Consider the following 27114-nt stretch of genomic DNA (forward strand, 5'->3'; position numbering starts at 1 on the left):
CGGATCTAATTGCCCTCTGATGGAAAGTATGGAAAGAAAGAGTCTCTCGAGTGTTTAACGATGCGAAACACTTTTCTAAGCAGAGCGAAGGCTTTCTTTCGGCGAATGTTTATTCAATGCTCGCCCTCGCGCAGCATCCGTGATGCTACACTCGTGGAAACTTCATCGGAATATGCAGATAAAATAAGTGACGCTATCGCGTCATATTACATTTCTTATGTCATATTACGTTAGCCATACGATAGCGATTGCACCGTAGTTATGCAATTAATATATAAGGAATATATAAGGAATGTGGACGAACGAGTCTAAGAAGGTTGGAAAAAGAGAGCGGAAATAGACGTTATCTTTTGAAAAAAAAAAAAATGTATCGTTATCATGTATAAAAATTATTGATACATCAATGGATATACGTTTTTTTTTTTTCAAGTATTCCGTATTATAGATTAAATAAAAATTTAAATGCACGTTTATTTTCTTGCAAAAAACATTTTTTCATATTCCCTTGTTCCTGTCTCGATTATAATTTATATTTGATTTATTAAAAAAATATCTGACTCTTATTATTTAGAATACACGGTAAAGTGAATTTTTGATTCGCGGTACGGTTTTATCTAAATTATGTGCATATTTTTTCGCGCCGAACGATTGTAAACAAGTCTGTAAAGAGTCGCCTGTTGCAACGCCACCGACATCCCGAATGTAAACGAGTGAATGCACGTGGACCATCGTTGTCAATGCTGTTGTAAACGTTGGATACTATTCTATCACTTTATTCTTTATATATTTATTTTATATATATATATATATATATATATATTTATGCGACGTAATTTTACATTTCCGAGTCGAACTGATTTTACGTCCCGCTTTCCGTGCGTCGGAATTAAAGTCAGGGAGAAGATATTTGCGCTTGGCTATGTACTTGGCAGAACCTAATAAAACGTTATGCCTGCATAAAAATAGTGTTATATATACGCTTTTCAATTCTCCGTTGAGAAGTAAACGCTAAAGCTACACCGCGATGAGAGTGGGAGAAGAAATCGTGGGTTTCGTTTTAAAAAAAATTGTAGAAGGTAATTAAAATTACTTTTCTGGTATCAATATAAACGTCACGTGCAACGTGGCCAGAAAATTACTTTTAATTAAAAGCGAAGGATCATCTCGCCGAATGATCAAAAATATTCCCGCTTAGAATATAAACCGTGAAGGAACATGACGACCTACATTCTACATCGCTATAAGATCGCGTAGGATACGAATATTCGTTATATCCATAACTTATCGCGACCTATTTACGTTTTATTGCCCTGCGCTCCGGCGGAAAGCAGCAACAATGATTTTCTGGAAATAGCAAGCCGGACGATGATGGTGGGACGCGTCCTCGGATCGGTATTATTTTCGATCGAAGAACTTGACGAAGAAGTTGGATTCCGGTGGCGCGATCCATAGCAGAAATACGGGGCTTCTATCTATTGTATACGATTGTGTTTACCGCGTTGTAACGGACGAAGTAGTTTTACTTGAAGCTCGCGAGAGAGTATATACGAGAACTGTTATATCGGATAAATCGAAAATACGACCGGGGAACTTTAAACGGGCGTACTTTTCCCGGCAATGGAATTGTTTTGAAGAAAATTGAATTCCTCGAGAAAGATGTATTGTTTCTCTACGATGATGTAATAATGCAAGTGCATCGTGTATGAAGTTAATATAACGAAGATGAAAACATCTGCGATATTTTGACATATATTCCTGACGTGGCATTCGTCGTGGCTTAAAATGTGACTTGCGCGACGATTTCTGAAACGTCACGAGAAATATATCCGGTCCAAAGTTCAGCGATTCTCGTCGAATACGTTGACGTGTAGTAAAGGCCGCTGCGGTATTAAAAAAAAAGCCACGCGAGTCGCGAATAATGGTCTGTGGCCGTTGACAGGTACGGTCGTTAATCAAGCCGATTAATTGAGCACCGCGGAAAACGGCACTTAAATAACGCATATAGCTTGCATATACCGATCCCGCCGCCGCCGCCGCCGCCTATAACAACGAGGTACCTGGGAAATGGAGCATTTCGCTTCGATGCTTTCCGCAGTTTCCTCTACCGTCGCAACAAGCGATGATGATCGTCATGTATATACAGTCATCGCGTGTACGATTGCGGTAATAGGCATGTCATGGTGTAATGTCAAATCGAACGATGACCCTTTCGTTGGCTTTTTCATTCCTCGCTCTGGTGGATCCTAATTGATTTTCCGCGTGATGCTCAAGATTACATCTATCAAGTGATGATGTATTAAATTTATATCAAGTTTTTAAATTATTAATTAAACAATGAAAGATAATGCGCCGGGCTTTTTTATCTTAGTTTAAATTTATAAACATTTATAAAAAATATATATAAAAAAATCTAAAAATATAAAAAATGTAAAAAAATATAAAAAATAAAAATTCTACGTCCAGTGAAAGGAAAGGAAAAAGAAAAAAGCTTGAACGCATTTTTATAGCTAAATTTATTTATAGCAAGATATACTTACAAAATAATCGCATGGATTAAATTTTAAAATTTAATAAAAAAAAATTAAATTTTAGTGAAAGAAAAATATTTGTGCGCGTAAAAGATAAACTTGTCTTAAAATTAACTATTGAATCATTTTAATTGTCTTCAAACCATTTTTGCCTTTATTATAGTCCTACTCATACGTTGCGGAGAGCTAATCTCACTGCAGACTTAATTGAAAGTTCATTACAACATCTATGCCGCGTTCCTTGGCATAAACTCAAATCCAATCAACAGCTCGCGTACGGTACATCGATGTGTAATTGCTCAAACGCATTCCCGTAATGAATTCCGTGTTCCACTTAGTTCCGGCTATTGCTTCCGCTATTTCATTAATTCTCCACGTCGTCCGCTGTCCGCGGGAAGTAACGGAATGTTAAGTTTGCTCCCTATTATATGCGGAAACCAGCAATCACCTCTCCGCGACCGCGCGTGAAATCCAGATAATTCGCACTTTCGAGTTTCGCGTTTTGTCCGAGCTTTCAGAGTTAATGAAGTTAATGCGATTAACTCGAACCTAACGTATATTAATAAGAGTGTAGTGAGATCTTCTATCCCGCGAAATTGACCAACAGCTGACAATTGATACGATTTTTTTGTACATATAATGACACAATATTAAGTATTCAAGTATTAATTCGGGTTTCTCTTCCTCGACATTTTACAAAGATTTATTTTGCAAACAGATCTTATTAGACATTTCGCATACAATGGTAATGATAATTTACAACAAATATATGATAATCCAGGAGATGATTAATGCGCTTTCTACAAACGACAATATTATTATTAACGAGCATGGTATCAAATTATAATAATGAAGTTAATGAGTAGGAATTCAAACGGTATTACCATAATAAGATTTGGGATCTGTTGTAATGAAAATTTTATGCTCATTCGATACAACGAACTTTGGAATATAACAACATATATATATACATATAAACCTCGAGCAGTTTATTTATTTATAAGTTAAGGATGTATGTCATGTGTCAAAACATTGACAATAACAAAATTTCATAGATTGTTATATTTCTTCTGAATATTTGTGCAAAATGTAAGCACAATTCTTTCTCTTGGTTTGGCAATTATAAATTTAAAGTTACTATGATTCTTATAGAAAATCGTGTATTGATAAATTTGACAAGAAAAAACATTGCTCTCTCTCTCTCTCTCTCTCTTTCGGTAAATTACTTGTTTTTTTTTGTCCCTTGCAGTTGATTTCAGAGGATATTTATAATCAAAAATTTTTATCATAAATTAGAAAAAATATTAATTACAACTATTTCCTTTTACAAAGACGTCAAAAACCATATTATTTTGTATTTTAACTTATTATTTTATACAATTTTATATTTGAACTTTTTTTATAGTCTGGATTTATTTAATTGATTTTTCAAACGTAAGTTACGTTCAGTGTAAACGTAAGAAATATATATATTTTTTTTAATTTTGACAGTTTTTAACAGTTATTGTACTGTCAAAACATACTTAATGTATATTATATTTTTTCCATCTTACGACGCAGAAATATAGTTTGATTAGAAACTTTTAGATTGTTTTAGTGTTGTAGTAAATAAAACAGTGAAGAATATAACACTAAAAGATGAAACGTCGATTGTATAATAAACATTGTCAGTCGTTTTTCTTTCGCAAGTACTAAGATTAAATTTAACTTAATTCTCCTTCTTTTAATTCGGAACGGAAAAATTCTTTTCGCTAAGAACTGTTCAATTAAAAACACAGACTCATATTTACGGGGGAAGAATGATATTCTTTTATTTACTCGACGCCAGCGGAGTCTGACTAAGTTCTTTCTCGCCTTGTGATCTCGAAGGCCAGTCGTGGCTTGCTCGTGGAATTTAGATGCTCGGCCTGCGTTTTTCTTTTGTCGACCTTCGCAGTCATGAGCGTCAGGGGAAAAGCCGGAGGCTTTGCGGGATTACCTGCGACTATTTACCCGTATCTGATGCCATTGTCGAGAGACGTCCCCTCCGCCTAAACTTTCTCAAGAATTCCGTGCTGCACGCGGCCCGATACGCATCGCCGTAATCGTCATAAAGCTAACCGTAGGTAGGTTGGGGTCCGACTCTTCCCTCCGTCCACAGGTAGGTAGGTAGGTAGGTAGAATAGGGTGGGTCCACCGACGCGCACACCTGTGTTTCCTGTCGTTCAACCGCGACTTAGGGACGCGCACCTGACACACCGGAAGACTCGTCATCGACGCGAGAAGTGCAGTAAAATATATTTCGCTTATATCTGAAAAATTTTGATACTCATAAAACATTAATATAAAATTGATATCGTCGCTCAAACGAACGCCCTAACAATTCATATGCGAAAATTCTTTATTTTCATATAATTTTCACGAATAAAAATATATTATATGTAATAAATATATAAAAAAGACAAAGAGTGCTAGAAACGAGAGGCGTAATATAAAAAGTTTTTTTTTGCAAACGCACAAGTTTGCTCTCATTACTCTCAGAGAGTCTGAGAAGAGTAAATACGACGAACGGCGGGGACGAATAAAAGGATTTTTCACCCACTTGATAAAAAAGCGATGGTAATTTGTCTTTGGAAAAGACTTGACTCGATTATCACCGGGGATCCTCTCGCTTTAAATTACACCGCCGTTTTCTCGGACACCGCGTATAATTGCGCGTCGCCTCGTCACTCGCGCGTAATCGCGCTTTGTAGGACACGAGGAAAACTCCGCTGGAATCCGCTAGTAGATCAATGAGTTTTTAGGTCAAGGATTGGATATAGTTAGTTGATTCTATTACGAGCGCGGAGATTTCGCGCTCGCGAGATCGCGGATTTCTCCAACCAATTTATGTTATAACGCATTAATGTGTAATCAATGATTCGGGCGAAAATCAAAAATTTCGTAGGTCCTCGATTATGTTAGTCATCCGACTTAAGAACGACACGCACGATCGTGCATGAGTAATCCGGCGTCTATCAACATCCGCGTGCGTCACAGATTTAATTTCCGTACCGCGGAAGATCTAACGTCACGTCGCGCGACGTCACATCGCCGCGCGACTAGTGAATACGTCATGACGAAGAAAATTGATATATAAATGTATTGAGACAAAAAAAATGTATCGTCGCCTTTGTGCACTTGAATGCACTCCGAGGAACTGTCCTCTTATTTATTTACCGCGAGTGACTCATCGAAGGGGTTGCCTATCGTGTGTGTAATGGAACATGGAACATATGTCGGTCCCCGGGCGTGCCCCTCGATGCGTGTATATTCACAGCTCGAAGTTTCAGGTGCAAACACATACGTGTCTGTGTTGCATGCAGAATCAACATTTGATATGAATAGATAATACGACGATATATCCGAGATCGTGCTATCGTGAGTAAAGTGCGCGAGAAAAGGATACTATTGACGGGTTGAATTTAGCGAATAAATTATAGCGGGAAAATATTTGACATTCTAATTTTCTGTAGAAGAATAATATAAATAAAACAGTTTTTCCTCATTAAATTAATAATTAATATATTTAATGAGTTTTATATTTTAAGATTAAATACGAGTAATCTTAAAACGATCGAAATATCGGAGTAAAGCTTGTACAAAATTTTTATTAATTTTTCTACTAATAATAAATAATAGTTATAATTAATAATAATTAATAATAATAATTAATAATAGTAATAATAATTTCTAATAATTTTTTTACTAATTTTTACTAATTTTTAATTAAAATCATATGTAATTTGTTATTAATATGATAAAGACAAACATACATGAAAGAGAAAATACTGAATTTTTATTGTCGGTTGAAAAAAAGAAATAATAATTTTGTACGCTATATTTATGTGGGAAATAATTTGTTCAAATGATCTTCCTCGAATCCATTCATCCCGGTTGTCGTGCATTTATGCATGAAACAATCGGGCAAAGTGCCGCTCCGAAATTCAGCCCTCGCACTCATCGCGAATTAATTATTACGCGTTCGTTAACGCGCGCGTACATCCGCGCGTATCATATCTGCTCGCACGGTACACGACGCGAGGCGAGACCGCCAAGATAAGCTTTCGATATCAAGTACCGACGCCGATAAGAGCCGCATTCCAGGCACGCCAGTTCTCATACACGGCGCCCGATTGTCGTGTCGACGCGATTTCGCGCATCCCGTATATATCCGTACGTGTTAATGTATGTCTATATCGCGTGTATACAGCGGTCGTTCTTTCCTTTCCACTCATGATAAGCGTACACCCGTGCGTTATCACGATTATTTTCGATAGAGATTTCATCGCTTTGTACGCTTCTTTTCACCAAAGTCGTGCCATGGCAATGTGGATCGACCTAAACCGGGCGTGTGACCCGTGCAAGGTATGCTGGGTATGCCTCGCTTGGCGTCTCGGAGTTTCCATCCTTTGCAGGTAAACGTTTACCTTCGTTGCTCCGCGACGATGATTGGAATTTGCTCGATCATGGATGTTTAACTGTGACGTTTAAAGATAACGAAAAAAAATTATCTGTTGCGAGAATACGCCTCTTTCCTTCGCGCGTCAATCCGTGTGACGTTTTGATTCATTTTAAATTAAGCGTAATATCGGAATGGACGAGACATTTTTTGGATCGTTTTTTTATTTTTTTTTTTTATGTATATTATTTATATATTTTTATATATATTATTTATATACACATTAATTTATATAAATTTTTATTTATTTTATATGCATATAAATAATATATATGTAATAAATAAATATTTATATATATATTTATGTATATAAATAAATATTATCTTCGCTTCTATATTAATTAAAAAGATAATAAAAGAATTAAATTTTATATTAAAACTTTATAAAAAAATATAAGCTTTTATTAGCAATAAAATATGTCATTAAATACGTCATTAAATACTTAATTATTAATTTTATCAAGAAGAATTGTATATTTTTCAAGTTTGATTGAATATCCGAATTTGGCATGGATATCTCGCACATACATGCTTGAAGCAGCATGTTACCTTGATAGATCGCGATGTTTGCGGTCGTAATAAATTTTCTCGCATTAGTGGGCTTTAATTAAAGTGTCCGCGTGAGCGCGCGACCGACCGGGTCGCAGTTTCATGGCGTTGCCAGTAACTGTATAGCCGCTAATATCCCTTCATAGATTAAGCGAGATTATTTAAAAGGACGCACACAAGGGCAGGTACAATGGAGTGCTTTTTCGTCCCACTTCCGTTCCCTTCCTAGGATATTAATAATCCTGCCGCAAATCCGCCGCGAGACAAAGGGACGAATTGTTTCCCGATTTTATATCCGCCCCTTTTCCCTCATCCGAACAGACGCCGGCGTACCGGAAAAGGCTCGCCGAGTCCTTTGAGCAGCGACCGGTGAAGAGTCTCGGAGTTGCACATCCTAAATACGTATGCCTCTCGACGCAGCATCACAGACCAGTCATGGCTGGAAAGATTGGATATTAAACGGCACCGTTTACATTCGAAACACGAAACACTTCCTGCAAAGCGATCTCGAGTTTCTTCACGTGCGCTACCCGACTAATCTAAAATAATTAATAACACATTATAATAAAAACTCGCAATAATTTTGTTATTCCCATTTATTTGCATACATTGAGAGATTGTAGGAAGTGAATCTCGCGTCACCCTGTATACGGATCGATCCGCTGCTTCCTTGAATCAGTCGAGTATAAAAGGATCAAAGGATGCCCCGATATATCGCGAATTAAAATTTAGTTCATAATTGAAAATGGTTAAAATATTGGAGCGCTTTAAAAATAGAGTATTATATTAAATAGAGTATTACGATTAGGTTGAGTTTTAAATTAATTTAGTAATAGATTATATTATATTAATTATATAGATTATATATATTTATATAATATATATAATATATATATTTATATATATATATATAATTATATATATTTAATTAATATTATAATTATACAGACTAATATAATACAGACATGCGAGGAGATCTAAAACTCTAAATGGTTTGTGTTGACTTCAGACGCAATACAAGAGATAAATTAGTCACGCAGACGAATTAGTCACGCGGATCGTTCATTAAGTCTTTGCAGTAGACGTTAATAGTCCCTGGGACGCAAAATTCAGGTACGACTATATAAACTTTCGGCGCCACGTAAGACCACCAACGATCGAGAAGTCGCACGATTCCGCTACGCCTATCGGTGAACCGGGAACTTGAGGCCCGGCAAGGGGCCCTGGCGACAGAGCCACTTGAAACGTAGAAGATACACGTAGCACGTTAGACTTAAAAGAATCCGTAGCCACGCGGGACTTTTTAAACAGGACGATCTCCCGCCTGAACGCGAATCTGGTTTCACTCGAAAACGCCGCAGAGTGGGACGGGCTGCCGGTACCATTGTCCCCGTTTGCCGATACTCTGGCGTCTATAAAGTACCCGCTCGCATCTCGTAACTCGAGTCTCGTACACTCGGAGTGCGTTCCAAAATTTCAAGAGGAAACCAACCCCCTTCCTTCTGCTTCTCTCCCTCCTACCCAGCACGGTGTAGAGTTTTCGCCTCTCGCGGCGTCGACAAAGCGTGCCCTGGGGTGGAGGAGGGGAGGAGGAGAAGCGTGTCACCTCGTCCCCTTCGGATTGTCCTTACGAAAATTGACACTTGGTGCGACCGTAAAAAGGGCGAGTCGCGTAATGCGGTTCGTAAAAAGTGATCATGTTGCTCTCATGTGCTACGGTAAAAGTCAATTCGCTTTATCGCGCTGCACTTGCTTGGGTTCGACGACCGAACACGGAGATCGGTAGGCAAACAATATCGATAGATAGGGCCGAGTTAATCTTCTTGGCGGGCATGACGAATATGCTACCGATGGTCAACACACAATTTGACAATGTCTATAGAACGATCGATATCGGTTGATGTGAGTCATATATTGACCGTCATCAATCTTGATTCCGATCAAATATTCGGCTCAAGAGACTCTATTTAAGGCCTTTATTTAAGTCAGAAGGCCTGTAATCGTAATTAATCTTTAACGCGCATTAAAAAAAAAATAAAATAAAATTGTAGGACTAATATGATAAATTTATCGAAAATGATTGAAGTCATAAATGGAAGAATCAGCTGTGTTATTTTTTGAAGACGAAAACACTTTTATTTTTTGTACGCGAACTTACATATTTTAGCAATGACATTGTTGAACATTTTTTTACGCTGATGCAGTAAAAATTATTAACTGTTTTAAATTTTGCAACAATATAAAATTAACGAAAGCTTGTCACGCGAATCAGATTTGCATATTTTTTTGGGCACGAATTTCTGTTATCGAGAAATGGCTGAATTGCAAGGAGATTCCTCACTGCGTGATATCGGCTGAGAAAACGGCACAATGTGGCTAACCCGAATGGTCTGAGAGAATAATGGAGAATGTCTGGGCTGCACCTCGCCGAATTCCATCATCTGTGGGCTATTCTTTCTCCAGTTTTATGCAAACCACATTGCGCCGACATGCAACGTATGGTTTCTGGCTTCGAAGAGATTGGAGAAAGGCCAAAAAAGGGCGACTAAAACGGAAAATGACCGTGATTATGTGACCAAAAGCGTAAAAGAAAAGAATCTCTTTCACTATATCTCTGACGTGGATAGTGATAAAATAACCTGTACGAAAGTAGATAGTGGTACCTGCTCGTTTAACGAACGTCAACGTTCGAAGGATGAGGGAAAACATCGCATGTTTGTCCTCGTTATTTTCTTGCGTTTCTTTCTACGAAATATTACAGCTATTCTTCGAATCTATCCGTATACGCGAATATAAATGAATAACATTTACTTGCACAAATCAAGACGTATCTTTTTAAGAAAATGAACTGGCAAGAACTTTATTATTTCCACGTAATTTGACATCTTAAATTCTCTTCTCTCATTCACGGATATTTTAATCAAAGCACGATCAATCTTAATGAAAAATGTGAGCTTTCGAGAAACGGAGATGCAGATAATAAACATTATTTTTCAATGAATTTCCAGTAAATTTTATTTTAAAATAAATTTATAATATGGATATCTCATACAAAATAACATTTTAACATTAAAAAAATCAGAATTTGCACAACAAACAATTTTTAAATTTTCGCTAAATATAATTCTATTTTCTAAATCGATGATGACATGCTGAATATGGGATGCTCTGTTTATTAACACGTTAGCGATTAATCAATCAAATGATCGCCGAATCATTGACTCGCATACGGATCAGATATTGTTTTCACGATGATTATGCTGTTTACACGCGGTAATCTGTCTTCTCTCATTTCCCAATTTCATTATTATTGAATTACTTCAGTCAAAGAATTACACAATTTAATCTAGCGTGGCGTGAATCAAGTGGGACGCCTTTCGCACGCTTTTATTCCTGCAAATTATCCTTCGGACGTGACTCTCTCGGATCAGTGAGCACACAAAAGAGACGGGACATTCAATGGGAGATTTTTAACACAATCGATAAATATTTCCGCGATGGATGGAGTTAATCCAAACGTTACGGAACACTCGGAATAATGAGAGTTGCGCAATTGATCGAGGGCGGATACTCGCATTCTGTCCCATTTGACGCGGCACACATTTACAATCGGACAAAGCCATCCTCCTCGCCGGGAACAATAAAATTGCAGATGCAAAATCTGCACACAATATCAAGGTGTCCCGCGCGATACCACGCTCAGCTTCCTGCATTTCTCGATGGTCGTCGAGTGGCCCCATCCATTCGCGGCTCCGATCACACAAGTGCGACGCACTTAAAGCACACGATTCTCCATTGAAATGTTACTTTTAACATTTATATTATGTATTTTTTTTAGTCTAAAAAAATGAGAGAATTTAAAATTTCTTTCAAACGTGGATATTCAACAGATTTCGTGCGAAATTATGTAAAAAAAAAAACGTGCCACGATTGTAATTAATAGCGATATCTTGACGAGTCATTCTTGAGAGAGATATCAAATTGCGAGAAGTAATATGATCGAGTGTAACGGGGGATCGAATTTTTAATCGAATAAGAATTTAGAAGCGTGCAGCTTCGTATCTTATACGGGGATCGATAAATTGCTGGAAGCTATCGAGTTTGCCATTATTCAGGCCTCGCTGCTCGCGACTTCATCGCGCCTTTTTCTCGCGATGAAAGATGCCCCGGGCACATTCAGGAAGCAAGGTCGGATTGATAATCGTGAGAAAGACGAAACGATCGTCGGATCAGCTGAGACTCGAAATACTATACGCGAACGAGATATCGCGATGCGAACGTCAATGTATGCGTGAGAATGAGGGTGTATGTATGTCTGCCTGCGCGTATCACGAACACTTACTCACGCGTGTTGAACTCGCGCGAGGTGGAGGAAGCAAGGGGGAGAGAGAGCGAGAGACTTCAATGCTGGAACCACGTGATCGCCGTGGCTGCAGAGAGGAGTCTCGGATTTGATCGAGCCAATACAACAGTGGAGAAGAGAGAAAGAAGTGAACCACCTCCGAGCAGAAAAAAAAAGATAAAAAGATTAAAAGAGAGAGAGAGAGAGAGAAAAGGTTCAAATTTGTGTCTGGACAAAGACGAACTCTCGACCGAGGATAGAGCGCTTCACCGAGATAAACAGAGAACCGGAGAAACAGGAATGCAGACCGAGTTGGATAGAAGGCGGGAGGAGGAAAGATGGAACAACGACGAAGAATGGAGCAAGAAAGCGACGAAGGAGCCGAAAATGGGAAAGAAACGGATGAAGCCGGAGTGAGGGGGAGGCAGGGGAAGAAGGATAGAAAATTATGAGCAGGCATCGAAAGAAGCGAGATGGACGATTCGAATGCTGCGAGATGGAAGGAGATATTCGTGGTTGAACCGGTGAACAGTTGGAGGGGAAGAGAAGGTAGTAGAGTGGGAGAGAGGTAAGGCAGGAACGCGCAGCTGGAAGGTGGAAGGTGAGCGTCGAAGAGGGAGGTGGAGGAGTAGAAGGGGGTACATTTGAGAAGGAGAGGGATAGTACGTACATGTACGAATGAGGGACGAGGAGAAAAGATAGATAGATGGTAGGGAAGAGAGCTGAACAGGTAGAAGAGTGAGAAAGAGAGACATAAAACGAGAAGGGGGCACCGGCTCTCTGGGGGTAAACCGAAGCCAACAAACCCACGTCAGTTCGAAGCCGGAGGGACGCCTGTCCTCCTCGTGCCGTTCCTCGTCTCACTCCGTGTTGAATCTCACGGGAACCGCGAAGGGATCATCCCAATTAAAAAAAGAAAACTTAAAGCTATCAGTATTTTTCTTTTTTTTTCTACAGTGAGTGGTAGAATTCGAAGAAGCAAATATCTCGGAGCAAATGATGGGCGTATGCCCGATACGAGCTTAAGCGAGGATCGTTCGATCGGCTATTATCATTAATCGGCTGTTTACCATCGAATCGCGCGATCGCCGCGATTGAAGTGATCGGGGTTGAAGTGGAGCGCAATTAAGGCGGTTAACGGAGTCGGGAATATCTGTCCGCCGGCGCGACAGGGGCCAAAACCGGTACGAGCGTTCTCCACACGATATAGTGCGCCGCCGCCGCCGCCACCGCCGACTCCTCCTTCGTCGCGTACAGCCTTCGGAAGGTGCATACACCTCCTCCGTTGAGTTTGCCGGTCGTCGTTGTGGTGCACACGGCGTCGTCCGCGCCGTGAGTCCGTCCGTCGCGTGACCGCTCGTATACCTGTGTCGGTGTATACATATATATTTATATGTGCGGGCGTATTCGTGTGCATATATACCTGTGTGCCCCTCGGTGTACAGGTGGAATGTGCCACCGTGCGCGAGGATATACGCTGACGCGTGGAGCCAGCGAAGGGCGAGATAAGGTCGAGCTGTAAGATAAAGTGATCCACGAAGGAAGGAGGAAGAGAAAGAGAATAATTCCGGGAAAAATTGCGAGGCATAACGAATTGTCACGCGAGTCGTAAATAATTGTGGTTGACACGTGATGAATGGAAGGTTGAAGAATCGATCGAGGGATCGATTGAGAGAATTCAACTGAAGAAAGATCTCCCGTAGATCAAGGAAAAGTCGCGGAGAGAACGAAGGTGGATTCGGATTCGCAGACGCGCGTGGGCGTAGGATCGGCGCGGGAACAAACACGAAGAACGCGCGTCCATTGTCGGGATGCTTGAGCATCGAGAGTGAAGAGACGGTGAAAAAAAAAAAGAAAAAATCGCGGCGAGAGAATCGCGGAAAGAATTTGCTCTCCGCGAAGAGAGAAGAGGCGTAAATATTTAATGACGTCGCGGCATGAAACGACGGGGTGTGGTAAGGCGAAGCGGAGGATCGTGTGCGGAATGTAGAAGCATCTTGCGAAGGTCAAATCAAGAGCAAAAGTGTAGACGCGAATTAAAATTAATTGAAAGAAAACGTGAAAATTCTGAAGAGGGTACTAAAAGCAAGAGAAACTTAAAAAGATAGGATTAGAAATATTTCGGTGAAAAAATATATATAAAAAAAATATATATATATATATATATATACCAAGAAGAAGGAAGCTGATATTGAAAGGATAAGATCTATCAAACGTAAGCAGGAAGACGACAGGTTGGGAGATAATGAAGAGTATTTAGTTACGAACGGTTCAACGTCGAGGTCGAAGGAAAACGGAAGATCGTGAGTGCGGGAGCGTCAATTGAGATTCTTGGGCCGTACGTAGCTTCGTCGCGCGAGCATCGTCTATGAGGTTTGAGCGAAGGACGAATCGTTGAGAGGACCACGCCATGAGAATCCTCAAAACGCTACACTGGTAGGTTCCCAGCGACAAGACGCGCGTCTCGATCTACGCGATCCGGACGGTCGTAAATAATTTGCGTAAATATTCTGCGAGCGATTGCGAAGAGCGAAAACGATCGCTGATGTTCATTTGCGATATAAAAATGAATATGTAAAAAAAAAGAGTCAGACACGAGAAACGAACAGAGCAGAAAGTATTTTATATATCCCGAACTTTTTTCATTTGGGAATTTGCTAACTCGGTGTAATTCATTTTTTTTTTTTTCCCTAAAAACAGGTGAAAATTATTTTTTAGTTTTTATTGCCGTACCACGGGAGTTGACATAGTCGGGATCACGTTTGTAACAGGAGAAACATTGAAATAAAAGCTCAGAGAAAGATCGAGGCTTTTACTACCTGGGGCCTTTTATCCCAAATCTCTGGCTACCTTTAGCGTTGAATTTTTGAAAAAGCATGAAAAACAATTTTTAACTTTCACATATTTTTTGATACGAGACCAAAGATAAATGGTTTGAACCTGCCAAAGAAGATTATTTTTTTTATGAGCATTGTATGTGTTTGACATAGATGGATTGACGGAGATTCCTGAAATTTAGAAAATTTGTTTGTATTTGTAATTGTTTCGAAATAACGCAAAGTTTGATTTTTTAGGAATTAAAAATTGTTTGCAAGAATATTATAATTTTTATATTATCATTATATATTATTTTATTTAATATAACGCATGTTCTTGCATTTAAATAGATATCTAGTCCCTGGAAAAACATAGAGAACCTAGTATTCTTAGAATTTTTTTTTGTATCTGGAAAAGTTAGGAAATTCTCCTGGAATTTTATTGGAATTTAAGGAATTAAAAAAAAAACGATTTTTTGATAATTTTGTTCTTATTAGCAATATAATAAATAATTGACAATTTACCGATTGGTCAAGTTGTGAAATATGTATTCAAAATATAGAACAAAATATAGAATATACAATACATATTTTTTATTGCATATTTTTTAGTGATGAAATAATAATATTATATAGATGAAAAAAATTTATCTTGCGAAAATTTATTTTTGTAAGACAAATTGTTTTTACAGCTTCTTTCATTACATTTACAAATCTTGCATTTAAAACTTAATTAAAACTTACTATTGTTTTTTTCTTTGTATCAGTGAAAAACAATAGGAAACGCATGCGATAAAAAAAATTTAGAAAGTTGGACCAAAAGATCTTTAAAATATTCTTTTTATTTAGAATTTTTTTTCTTATAGTTGAAAAAAAATAATATAATCTCAACGAGAGAAAATCCGTCTTTTTCAATCGTCGAAATACACTATTGAATTTTTATGGCCTATTTTTAAATATACTATTGAATTTTTATGGCCCATTTTTATTTTTTCTAAAGCACCTTGTAAACCTTCTGCTAACCGTTTTAGCATATTTCGGGTACATGGTGTACAATTGATGACACGATTTCGATACGCTCGTACATTTCCGGTTGCATCGCGCATGAAATATCGGCAGGTGATAAATTTTAACAAAAACTCGTCAGTACTTTCCGGCCTTAGAACACTTGTCGAACTGTTGCCAGGGTACTCGTAAATCTTCTCCGTCAGAGTTTCGCCGTTTCATTATTTATTCCGCGGCAGTTTGCATAGAATTGAAAGCGATTTAAGCGCACGCGCGTTCGGAATGTCGTAACTCTAAATATTGATACTCGACGTTATTAGCGTACAACGACAGATTGTATTGTTCGCGGTGGCTTACAACGACAATCGCGTTGTAACACGCGGGTATTTGAAACAAAGAGATTCGTGGGGGAAGTACATATTTCTCCATTGTATCACAATTTTGGCAAACGGCAAACCGCGGTCGCTATTCTTGCGTGTTGCACACGCATTTCATATCCCTAATTATAACATTTAATTACTTGCGAAGAAATATCGCACACATATACACACACGCACATACAATTTTGCATTTTCGATTTCTAAACAAGATGAATATTGTGTAAATTAGAAATTTGCATATTGCTTTTTTATCATTTTATTTTACTCACAAGTTTAAGCTTCTTAAAGCAAGCGTTTCTTAATTTCCTTATAGAAGAAGATATCTTAAAATTTACGAAAGTTACAGCGTGTATAGATGTTTTTCAAAAAATTCAAAATTTTATTAAAAAAATGAATCCTTTCACTTATTCTTGTCAACTTCAATACCAATCATTTTTTTAATTATATTTTATTTATGTAAAAAAATTCAAATCGACATTTAAAAATTTGCAAAAGTTAGACTGCGTGTACAGACATTTCTCAAAAAATTTAAAATGTTATTTAAAAAATAAATTATAAATTTTATATAAAAAATGAATCATTTTACCGATCCTCACCAAATTTTATATCAACCATCCTTTAATGATACTCTATTCATTAAAAAAAATTTAGCTTACTATTTGAAAAATTGCGGAAGTAAGAAGTTGTATAATGTACATTCCGTATATACATACACGTACACATACATACAGACATTTAAAAAAAATATGATTTTTCGACGTTTCGAAACACCCTGGCATTGAAAAAATTTAGTCGCGAAAACAAAGCTTCCTCTATGAGGAAGCAAAAATGTCGCACGCAGGCAAATTATGCTGTGGTAGCAGGTAGCAGGGCTAAAAAAAAGGTATAAACCTTATATTTGTAGCGCTCTTAATTAAAGATAGCCCTGTTCGAGGGCTAGAGATATGGAGATTGGTAAAGAGATCCGGATATATTCCGGGCAAGGGTATCCCGTAGGGAGAGAGTTATATGTAACGCGACATAGGCATTATGTATTAAAGGTCTCTCGTGAGATATATAGCTATTCGATAATTTAATAGCAGCCCGCTTGTTATCAAGCGCCATTTATTGCTCAGTACACTCGGAAGAGATCTCAGTAATAATCTGTGCGTTATTACCATAGTGAGAGAACATAAATATCGGCGTAAGATAGCCTATCGGGAGCCAATAATTTGCGCCATCTTATACACTGTGCACGGAATCAATGCACGGGCTCTACAAGGGCGTCTTATGTTTTATTTTTCGCGTTGCTTTTAAAAAATCTGAAAATATAATTTTCGAATTATTCTTGTTATATACAGATTATTTGTACGACAGGTATCCGCGTTTTTAATGTTAATAGTCTGTGCAATTGAAAATTTAATTAATTTATTTTTTTAAGCGAAAATAATTCGGAATTTTTAGAGCTGAAAAATATACTTTTTGTCTTTCTTCTCTAAATTTTAATTGCACGAGAGTTTATTTTTTAATGAAATTCGAAACAAGTATGTGAACACGTAGCCACATATATGTATCATAAACTTGTGTAAAGTGGAATGCTAGTCATAGTTAAAGTTGTATAAAATCACGTTGGGGAATATCTCTGCGGTCTCGACTCTGGGAACATCAAACGTGAATTCTCACATGAAGCTTGAAACAAGGGGAGATCACGTGTTTCCGTTCTTGACTGCAGCCCTGCTCACCTGCCTGCCCGCCTCCACGAGTATCGTTAAGCCAGGGACGGATATACCGAGAGTCGAACAGCATCGTGGAGATACCGCGGTCCGAAATGCCGTGACAAATCAACGACAATTCTCTTTGTTATCTTTTTACAAAGTACTCTTTTTTTTATTTTTTATATATAACGAATATATTTATTTAATTTGTATAAATTCGTAAAGATAATAAAAAGACTAATTATATCTCGAAAATTCTATAGATAGAAAACAGATAATTTTTTTTGCGAATTATAAAATGTGCTTAAAATATCAGATGTTTTCTCGGTATTTCTCCGTAAAGTGAATTTCTGTATATTGGATGAATTCGCTTGAATTTAGTCTTCGTCTATACAGCAGCTTAAAGCTCTATTGGCTTTAATCTAACTGTACTTGCAAACTATAATTGAATGGCACATCGGTGGCGAGTTTATATAACAAGCTTTACACATTTGAAAGTTTATATAATAAGATTTATATGTATTTATCTGTCGCAAAATACTGCGTATCGTCAACACGCTTGATCTAATAAATTATTTCGCATTCTTTTGCATAGAGTGCACCGATAGATTTATTATGGAACAAGAGAAATTCCAATGTTTGTACAAAAAAAAAAAATTTCTATTGAAATGTCATATCTCGCGCGCGGAGATTCTGTGCGGAAATGTTTGGAAAAAATTTGGAATTCAAATCGCGCGAAATGTAATGGCATTTATTCAAATCCTCGCGTGTATGTAACTGGCGTTACGTAATCCCGAAGGCGCATAATCGCACGCGATTATGCGAATAATTGCTCTCGGGCCTTGAGCTCGCCCCGATCTTTCGTTAAATACGGGCAGTTATACGCGCGTCGTAATTTAGCGAAACTTGATTTCCGTTCCGCTCCCATCGCATCGCGGCTGTAATTATTATTTCGCTGCAAAAATAAATTGCATCTCTATCGAGAGCGTCGTGGAGATCGATATTTCCGTCCTCCTCGCGCGCGACGTTAAGAGCTGCGACGTTTAATTAAAGCTTTGTCGCGTCGGCATCGACGAGTTAACTCGAGAGAGCGACGAATTTCCCGATATTGTCGCTGTCGTTTGTTGTCGCGAAATTGTATTGTCGCCGATATCGCAAATATATCGCAAATAAATCCGCGACATTGTCTTTTCACGATACGCCGCGATCATCATCGCGTGGTTCGTTACGAGATCATTTAGTCTCGCGCGCATTCGAATCATCTGGCACTAACGTAATAACGTGCACGTTGCACGACGTTGTATTATTAAAAAACACAGCGTGAATAGCGATCTCTATTGAATAAGCCGAGTTGAGTCGGTGAGAGAACGGATGATACGATAAAAAATGTAGACATGAATGGAGAAATTAATTGAGAAAGCGAGAGTGACCTTTCGCAGGCGTCACGATTTGTATAAAGAGATATGCAGCGCTGATACGTTCATTATTAGACAGCTCGCATTCCTCCCGCAATTCCTTCGTCGTTTCATCAGGATACTTTCACTCGTATATCTCGCGGGGCCGCGAATTTTTCGGCGCAATTATCGCAAATTGGTAGTGTCGACGCGTAAAGGCGCTTCGTGGAAAGCGACACTTTCTCGGATGCACGATTTTAAATTTCCGCATTTATTTCGTATGGAAGAGGGAAAAAAGAGAACGAAAGCTTTCAATTAAAGCGTGTGCTGCACGCGCTCATTTCGTGTGGCTAAAGAACATCTTTTTTTTTTTTTTTGAAATATTGAGAAAAAGTTTTAAGATGGATCTCAAATTTTTAGTTCGCGAAACTTGAAAAATTCGAGAAAACTTTTTAATCAAATCTTTTTCTCCCAAGAAAATTCTCTTTTTTTTTTTTAATAAAAGTCTGAATAGGTGACAAAAGTGAGCATCACATTTTCTTTTTTTTTTTTTTTTACAAAAGCTTTATTATTATTTTCGACATTGCATTTTATAGGTATTATGGATCACGATAGCTTTCGTGACTTTATTTAGCTTTCAGTGAACTCACGCGGATGAAAGCCGGAACACACGGCAGGTCAGAATAATCATCGTTATTATTAATTTATTTTACATAGCCGATCATCATCAGTTTAAATGCCGTTATATTTTCATCTCTTTGATCATGGCGTTCAATATTTCGCGTAAAATATTTCGTGCGCACGAAAGTATGACATAACAATTCGCGTTATTGTCATTCTCGCGAATAGAATCAGGTAGAATTTCTCTTTCCCCTCAACTGGGATTATCGTCCTCTCGGACCGACGGACAAGAATGCACTTAGTCTGAATGGAAGGGAACTCACGAATTTTGTGAAAAGTTTTTCTTCGAAACCATAGTTCGAGACTCCTTCGGTTTAACCTCGTCTATTTTCTGGAAAATGCATCCCCACACCGGTTACTTCGACGGTTCCTTCCCTTTAAAAGCGAGTCCTCTCGAAGGTCCTTTTCTCGACAGGTCTAAAATATATGCGGTTTTGTAAACCTGCTCACCGTTTTCCGTTTTACGAACTCCACGCGTAACGAGTACAGACGCGATCCTCACTTACGATCGATTATTTACTCCTGGAAAGTACAATCCGCGAGAAGGTGTCCGGTAAGAAAGAGAGAAAAAGAAAAAAAATGCGACCTTTTTTTCAGTAAGATCCGGCCGGTCGTCGAAATTAGGTCTTTCTGCCTTTTCATCGAGATATTTAATTTTCGCTGTAAATACATTAAGAAACCTGACAGGCGGAAGATACAAAAATAAGATCGCTTCCTTAGTGTAGCCATCAAGATTGAATTTTCTTTTCCTGGATGTTAAAGTTTATAAAATTGTTAGCAAAAAATACAAGAAATGCGTGATTGAAATTTATTTTTTGTATGCAAGAAACACGCTTTTTATATTACTAATCTAATGAAAAATATATTTTATATATATTATAGATTAATATAATTATTTATTGCAATGTTTATACAGGGTGGGCTTAAACGTTCCGGTCAGAATTTGAGATTTTATTAGAAATTTAATTCTGAACAAAAAGTTTTCTATAAACATGGGTCGAAAAATGTTTCCTTAAAAATATAGTGTCTAAAAATTACTGAGATCACGGTTATTTTATACATTTTTACAAACATCAGAGACAGAAAAATATTGTGAAAATATTATGAAAAATTTTTCAACAAAAAGTACTGAAATAGAAGTTGTAGAGAATTAAATTATCTTTCGAATGAGATCAAAATAATTGTAATACGTTCTATAGATTTTAGGATAACTAGTTTTAAATGTACAAATGTGTTTTTTTAGCTATCGACGACGGAGCTTTTTAAAAATATTCTTCATTTATGCTGTTACGGCTTAGCTAATTTTTGATGTTTATCTTGCTTGTTGATTATTCCACAATTTTTTTTTTTTTTATTATTTAAACCAATTTTTGGTTAAACCATAGAAAGATGAAAGGAAGAGCAGAAGGTGAGAAGAAAATGAAATAAAAAGAAAAGAAAATTCAATAAATTAAATAGATAGAGAAAATCGTAGAGAAAAGTTCGGTGCATTACTTATTTAGATGATCGCAAGAATTCTGAAGATCTCGTTAAACGTGTTCTGAAGGAATGCGACCGAAAACGCCGTGGCGTCATTTACACCCAAATGTACACGTACATTGAATCGCGGTACCCTCGTATTCCTCCTATTGCCTTTGTTCGCGATCTCCATTGTCTCCTTCTTTATCCATCCCGTGAACCTTGCACGCAATTGCGTATGGACCGACGAGTGTAATAGCGTTCCTCCGTTGAATGCTTTAGAGGGCCCCAGGCCCGGTGTAACCAGATCTGCGAAAAGGTCTATTGGTCTTCTGTATGGACGTGTGCATATACATGTATATGGACGGTCTTTGTCGCGTAAATCTGGTTTATGCTCTGCTCTCCTTCATAATGTATTATATAAAACAGAAGCGTCTATGTGTAGGAGTGAAAATTATGGACGCTGATAACTTGGGCAAATTGGAAAAACGCAGATTTTTCGATGATTTCGTGGAAACTTTGATAGACTCATCATATTTTTTGGCAACACTTCAATATTCAAATTATTGTGAACCAGCGTGGAATATTGGACGCATGGATATTTACTTAAAATAACAGAGAAGATATGCCGTATACATGTGTATTTATTTTTTATCACGTATATATTTTCATATATGTATGCGCTCCATTATTTATATCGGAAAAAAACATGTGCACTTCCTTCAATTTACGTCAACGAGGATTACGAGTTCTTAAATCAAAAGGGATGTTAAAAATTCCTGCTTTTTTATCATTATGTTGATTCCAAACAAATACATTGTTAAGCGGTAAAAAATTTTACTTGGAGCGATTTAAATTTAGAATTTTGATAAATTATATTTCAACAATTGCTTGTTAATTTGACAATTTTGTCATTCTCTTGACTACACTGGTAATACAATGCAAATAATTTGACAGAATTTAAATACGCTTTATTATACCATTGAAGTTCGCGTATGCTGAATTTTCATGAACCAGTATTGCATAGCATTGCTGTTTTACGGGGCTATTTTGCACTACTGATTGGCATTTGCATACAGATATGACAATTTGCGAATGCAATATATAACGCGGTCATATTTTTATATCGTGGCCGATTTTTTACTCTTAATTTGCCAGTTGTAAAAATAGATCTGTTTTGATCTTTGAGAAAAATTACAATATTTACTATGCGATCGCGAGATATTTATTGCGCAATTTTTATGCGGTGAGCAAGATATTTTTGTTGTGGGTAACTTATAACGGAAAAGAACCATCTCGCGATCCTTTTCGAGCATGATAAAGCGACGACTGACAGCAGGCAATACATATATTTTAGGTTTATCGTATCGAAAGTTTCTTTCCGGTCCGCATATTTCAGTGACTTTTCGCGTACGATCGAACGACCGGGAGGAGATTCATTTGAAACATCATATAACATGCACTATCGAGAGTCATGTGATATATAGAGCGGCTGAATTTATATCCACGTGAACGATGTTCGCGTTCTATGAAATCTAAAAATATGACAGGTGGGAATATCCCAAGTATTGCCGCGACATATGTAGAGCAAATATTCATCGCATATATATATATTTTCTACTTATAATGCAAATTGCAAATTTTTGGCTTGTGAGACAATGTTGAAATTAGTAATTCGATTATTACTCATTTATTTCTCATTGAAAAAGAAAATAATTATACTAGAATTAAATATTATTATTTTTTGATAAAAAAGGAGATAATTTGTTCAGAATTTAAATCGAGTCTTTGCTAATTTTATTATTGTATATTATTTGCCTTTTTACTGATTATTGATCGATAATTATTTCTGCTCAAATAGCAAATAAAAAATAAAGAATTTCAATATCTTTGTGGTAGAATTATTTAGTCATATTAATAATTAATTATTCCTCATATAATTATTTATATTAATTAATATTATTTATTGGTTAATTAATTTGAATATTGTCTGATAAAAGTAATAAATTGTAAATTTATTTATGAAAAATTAATTTTCTATTATTATAATATTTTATTATATATATATATATATATATATATATATATATATATATATATATATATATATATATTACAGTTTATAAAAATATTAAACTGCAAATTTAAAGAAATTTTTTTTGTAAAAAAAATTAAAATATATAAGATTTATAAAAATATTAATATATTGAACTTTGAAGTTTATTTTAATTTAAAATCTTCAAATTTGAATAAGAAAAATTATCAAAGATAATAAAAACGTAAAATATAAATAAATAGATATTTGTTTGAAATTGATAGATTTAAAGTTAATAAGGTTGTTTATAAATTTAGATTTAAATATGAACGTATAAGTCTGAATTATACATTTATTTTTATACACATTAGGTTATCGAAAAATTTTTTAGAATACAGAGTTGATAACAATATTAAAGAGTCCGTTCTCTTATTTCAGGTCCCGAAGGCGTAGCGGTAGTGGCGTGACGGACATACACTCTCAGCAACAGCAACAGCTGCAAGAGAACAACAACAGCAGCTCGCGCGACGCGAAGAAGCCGCAGGAGGGACTGGGGCCCGATGAGATGTGGGCCCCTGGCGCCCTGGGCCATCATCGGGAGCTACCTGTTGATGTGCCCGACACCCTTTTACAGAAGGCCTATCCCAACAAGGTAAAGAACCGCTCTTCCGATTATAGGAACGGGCTACAGCATCGTCCCCGTAGCGCTAGCGACCTCGACCTATCCCTAAACCTTAAAAACGAGACCCTTAAGACGCGCACCACACCCGCGAACGGACGCATTAGACTCGTATCGAACGACGACGTCGACGCCGCCCCACGGACAATCAACGGTCTTCAGCCCATGTTGAAGATTGAGCTAAAGATCGAGGACGAGGAGGAGAAGAAAGTAAAAGTCGCCAAGAAGGATTCGGCAAGTATGGACAAATATCGCGACAGTCCAATCGTGATCGATTCGCCAGTTTTGAAGAGTGACCTGAAAGTTCTCGGGGAGTACGAGAACGTCGACGAGGACGCGAACGGACAGAAGGAGTCCGGTATCGACGTCGAAGACGACTATCCGTTCGCCAAGGAAGATTATCCCACCATGCTGAAGACGTGCAGCGACGATTCCGCGAGTCCGAGGAGCTCGTCAGGTAGATCGGATAGCACTGCGCCTTTGGATACTAGCTTGAGGTGTGAGCAAAGGCATAGCAAGAATAAGGATAAACATAAGGACGTGCGACATACGTTGTATGATGTACGAAGGATAGATCTTGGCTCCCCGTGCAGATCGGTGATACCCGACATTAAGATAGCTCCGCTTTTTGGTCGCACTCGGGATACAACATCCTTTGATAATCCGGCTTATGGACTAACAGATCTGCAAGACCTTCAGGGTCTACTGCGATCCGACGAGGCCTCGGATATGACCAGATTGATAGACGATCAGTGTTCGTCTGTCCCGAGGATTCCGAAGGAACAGGACAAGGCATCGCCTGTGCGCGTGGAAGACCAACAAATGGAATCTTCCCGAACAACGACGGAGCACTCGGCGAACAAGTCTGGCGCGAAAAACACGAAGCGTCGCGGGAATGTCGACGAGCGTGCCAAGCTGAAGGCAAAATCACGTAGCCTCGACATCGAGGAACTGATCCGAACCGGTTCGACCGATGATCTGCTCGGCATCGAGCTGAGCCATCTCTCCTCCTTGTCCTCCTCGTCGACCCGGCCCAAGAAGAAACATAGGCATCAACAAATCTCCAGCGGCTACTCCACGCTTAGAAGCGAAGCGTCGGGCGATCTCGAGCGTAATGGCATAGATCGCAGTTTTTTTGTGGTCTCGAACACTTATCGCGAGGTAGCCGTTGACTGTCCGCCAGATTTCGTGCCGGTCACCAAGCGCCATCCGGTATACCCGCCGCCTAATAAGACCACCACGCCCGGCAACAGCAAGCACAACACTCTCGAGCCAAAACGCGATCGCGAGAGCAAGGGGGGCACGTGCACCCCTGCGACAACGACGATGACGACACCAATCACGACGACCATCACGACAACCGCGCTTGTAGCCTCCCCCTGTCTACCCCCGAACGACAATAGCCGTTACACGACGCTGCCTAGCGGCGACGGTAGTGCTAGGGAGACCATAGTCGCGCACAACGCGATGGTAGACCGTAAGCACGACGCCAGGAAGGTAAGGTCCAGAGTCAAGAGCTTGATAGTCGATGGCTTGCACTCTATCATGCACAACGAGCACTGCAAATCGCTTCGCTGCGCTTTTCTTAGCACGCATCACTCTAACGCACCGACGCAGCTTTGCTCTAACGAACCTGTTTTGCAATCATTCAACATGAACTCGGGAGAGTTTTCGGTTACTGTCTCTCTCTCTTCCTCAGCCTCGAACAAGCTCTTCTACGAAAATCCCTGCTTCGATGTGTCCCATGACGAGAACGTTCACTGCGTTGCTTTCCCGCGTAGGAAATTTCTAAAAAACGCCGAACATTCGTCTTCCTCATCCTTTCTTGGAGACGAATTTTCTAAAGATTGTCAGAACTCCTTTCACGCCGAAGGCGAAAATGATGAGATGATCTCTTCCTCTTTTTCGACAACGATCGGTGATCATACGCGCTCGGTTAATTTATCTTTGTCCGAGGACAAAGGTATCGCAAATTCATCGGAATGTCTTCTTGCGGATTTTGAAAATGAAATCCCAGAGATTACTCCTTCCGACTGGCCGGAAAAGATTACCACGCGTGAACAGAATCCTTCATTGCCCGATGTCTCGTTTCTCAAATTTGCCGACACTCCGACCCAATTGTCCTTTATCCAAGAGAGGAATCAGAATTCTCGGAATTCCTTGCACGAGCTATCCTCCGCGAAGCGTCCCGTCGTGCGTCATCTAAACTTCAATGACGTTTCCGACGATTTCCAACGTTCGCAAAAGGAGGAGGAACTGCACAATCGTAGCGATTCCCCGAATACGCAGAATCGGAAAAATTTGAGCTTGTCCTTCGAGTACAAATCGTGTTCCAAGTTGCCGAACGTTCCGACCGACAACGACGCGAAATTTCGCGTTTGTCGGAGGAGCATGTCGGATATCTCGAATTTAACGGCTGTTCGGATTCGCTTTTTGCTCTCTCTTCGCGATCCTGTCCGCAACCCGAAAATCTCGCGTCGCATCACAGTAGGACAGAACGGAAGGGACCAACCGATGACGACTTTGCACGATTCTGATGGATGTACAAAGCGGAGCTCGAGACTGTCAAACGATCGCATTTTGAAGAGTTATACGCGCGAATCGGCGCACGTCGACTCCCTCGAACAGGTAAACCGCAATGGACTTTGCGACTCGATTTTGACAATTTTCGTCTGTCGAGTAATTGGAACGGCGTCCTTGCACTTTGGAAATTTCAATCAATCGCGTCTCTCCCGTGAAGTTAACTTGGACAGATTGCTCGTTTTCGCTTTTTGAAATATTTTAAATCGAATTCTTCTATTATTTGCAAAAACAGAAAAAAGTACAAAGACGACTGTTCGATTAAAGATGCTAAAACGAAGAGCATGCAAAAAAATATGGGACATTTAACGTGAGGTCGTCGACGGCATGGTAAAGTAGTAGATTATACACTAGCTACGGAAAGAAAAAATTTATTAAGTAAAATGCCAACAATATATTGGAAATACTTCAAATATTATTAGCTCGGGCTACGATATATTTCAAAATAGCGAGTGAAAGAATGAGTTAGGGATTCTAAATGACTCAGGCTTTC

The 27114-nt window shown here is 38.4% G+C and overlaps 1 protein-coding gene across 8 annotated transcripts in view; it reads left to right on the forward strand.

Annotated features, from left to right (window-relative positions):
* Positions 1-27114, forward strand: part of LOC126851450 (uncharacterized) — a 65633-nt gene that overhangs the window by 26980 nt on the left and 11539 nt on the right. For 4 of the 8 annotated variants that reach the window (XM_050595431.1, XM_050595432.1, XM_050595433.1 and 1 more), the window contains one exon: positions 23801-26669. In XM_050595431.1, coding sequence (XP_050451388.1) covers positions 23801-26669 — 2869 coding nt within the window. Of the gene's footprint in view, positions 1-6694; positions 6965-11706; positions 14336-23800; positions 26670-27114 lie in introns of those variants that run through there. The other 4 variants (XM_050595438.1, XM_050595437.1, XM_050595435.1 and 1 more) reach the window with 3 other exon arrangements.

Source organism: Cataglyphis hispanica, chromosome 8, assembly GCF_021464435.1.
Source record: "Cataglyphis hispanica isolate Lineage 1 chromosome 8, ULB_Chis1_1.0, whole genome shotgun sequence".
Classification (NCBI taxonomy): domain Eukaryota; kingdom Metazoa; phylum Arthropoda; class Insecta; order Hymenoptera; family Formicidae; genus Cataglyphis; species Cataglyphis hispanica.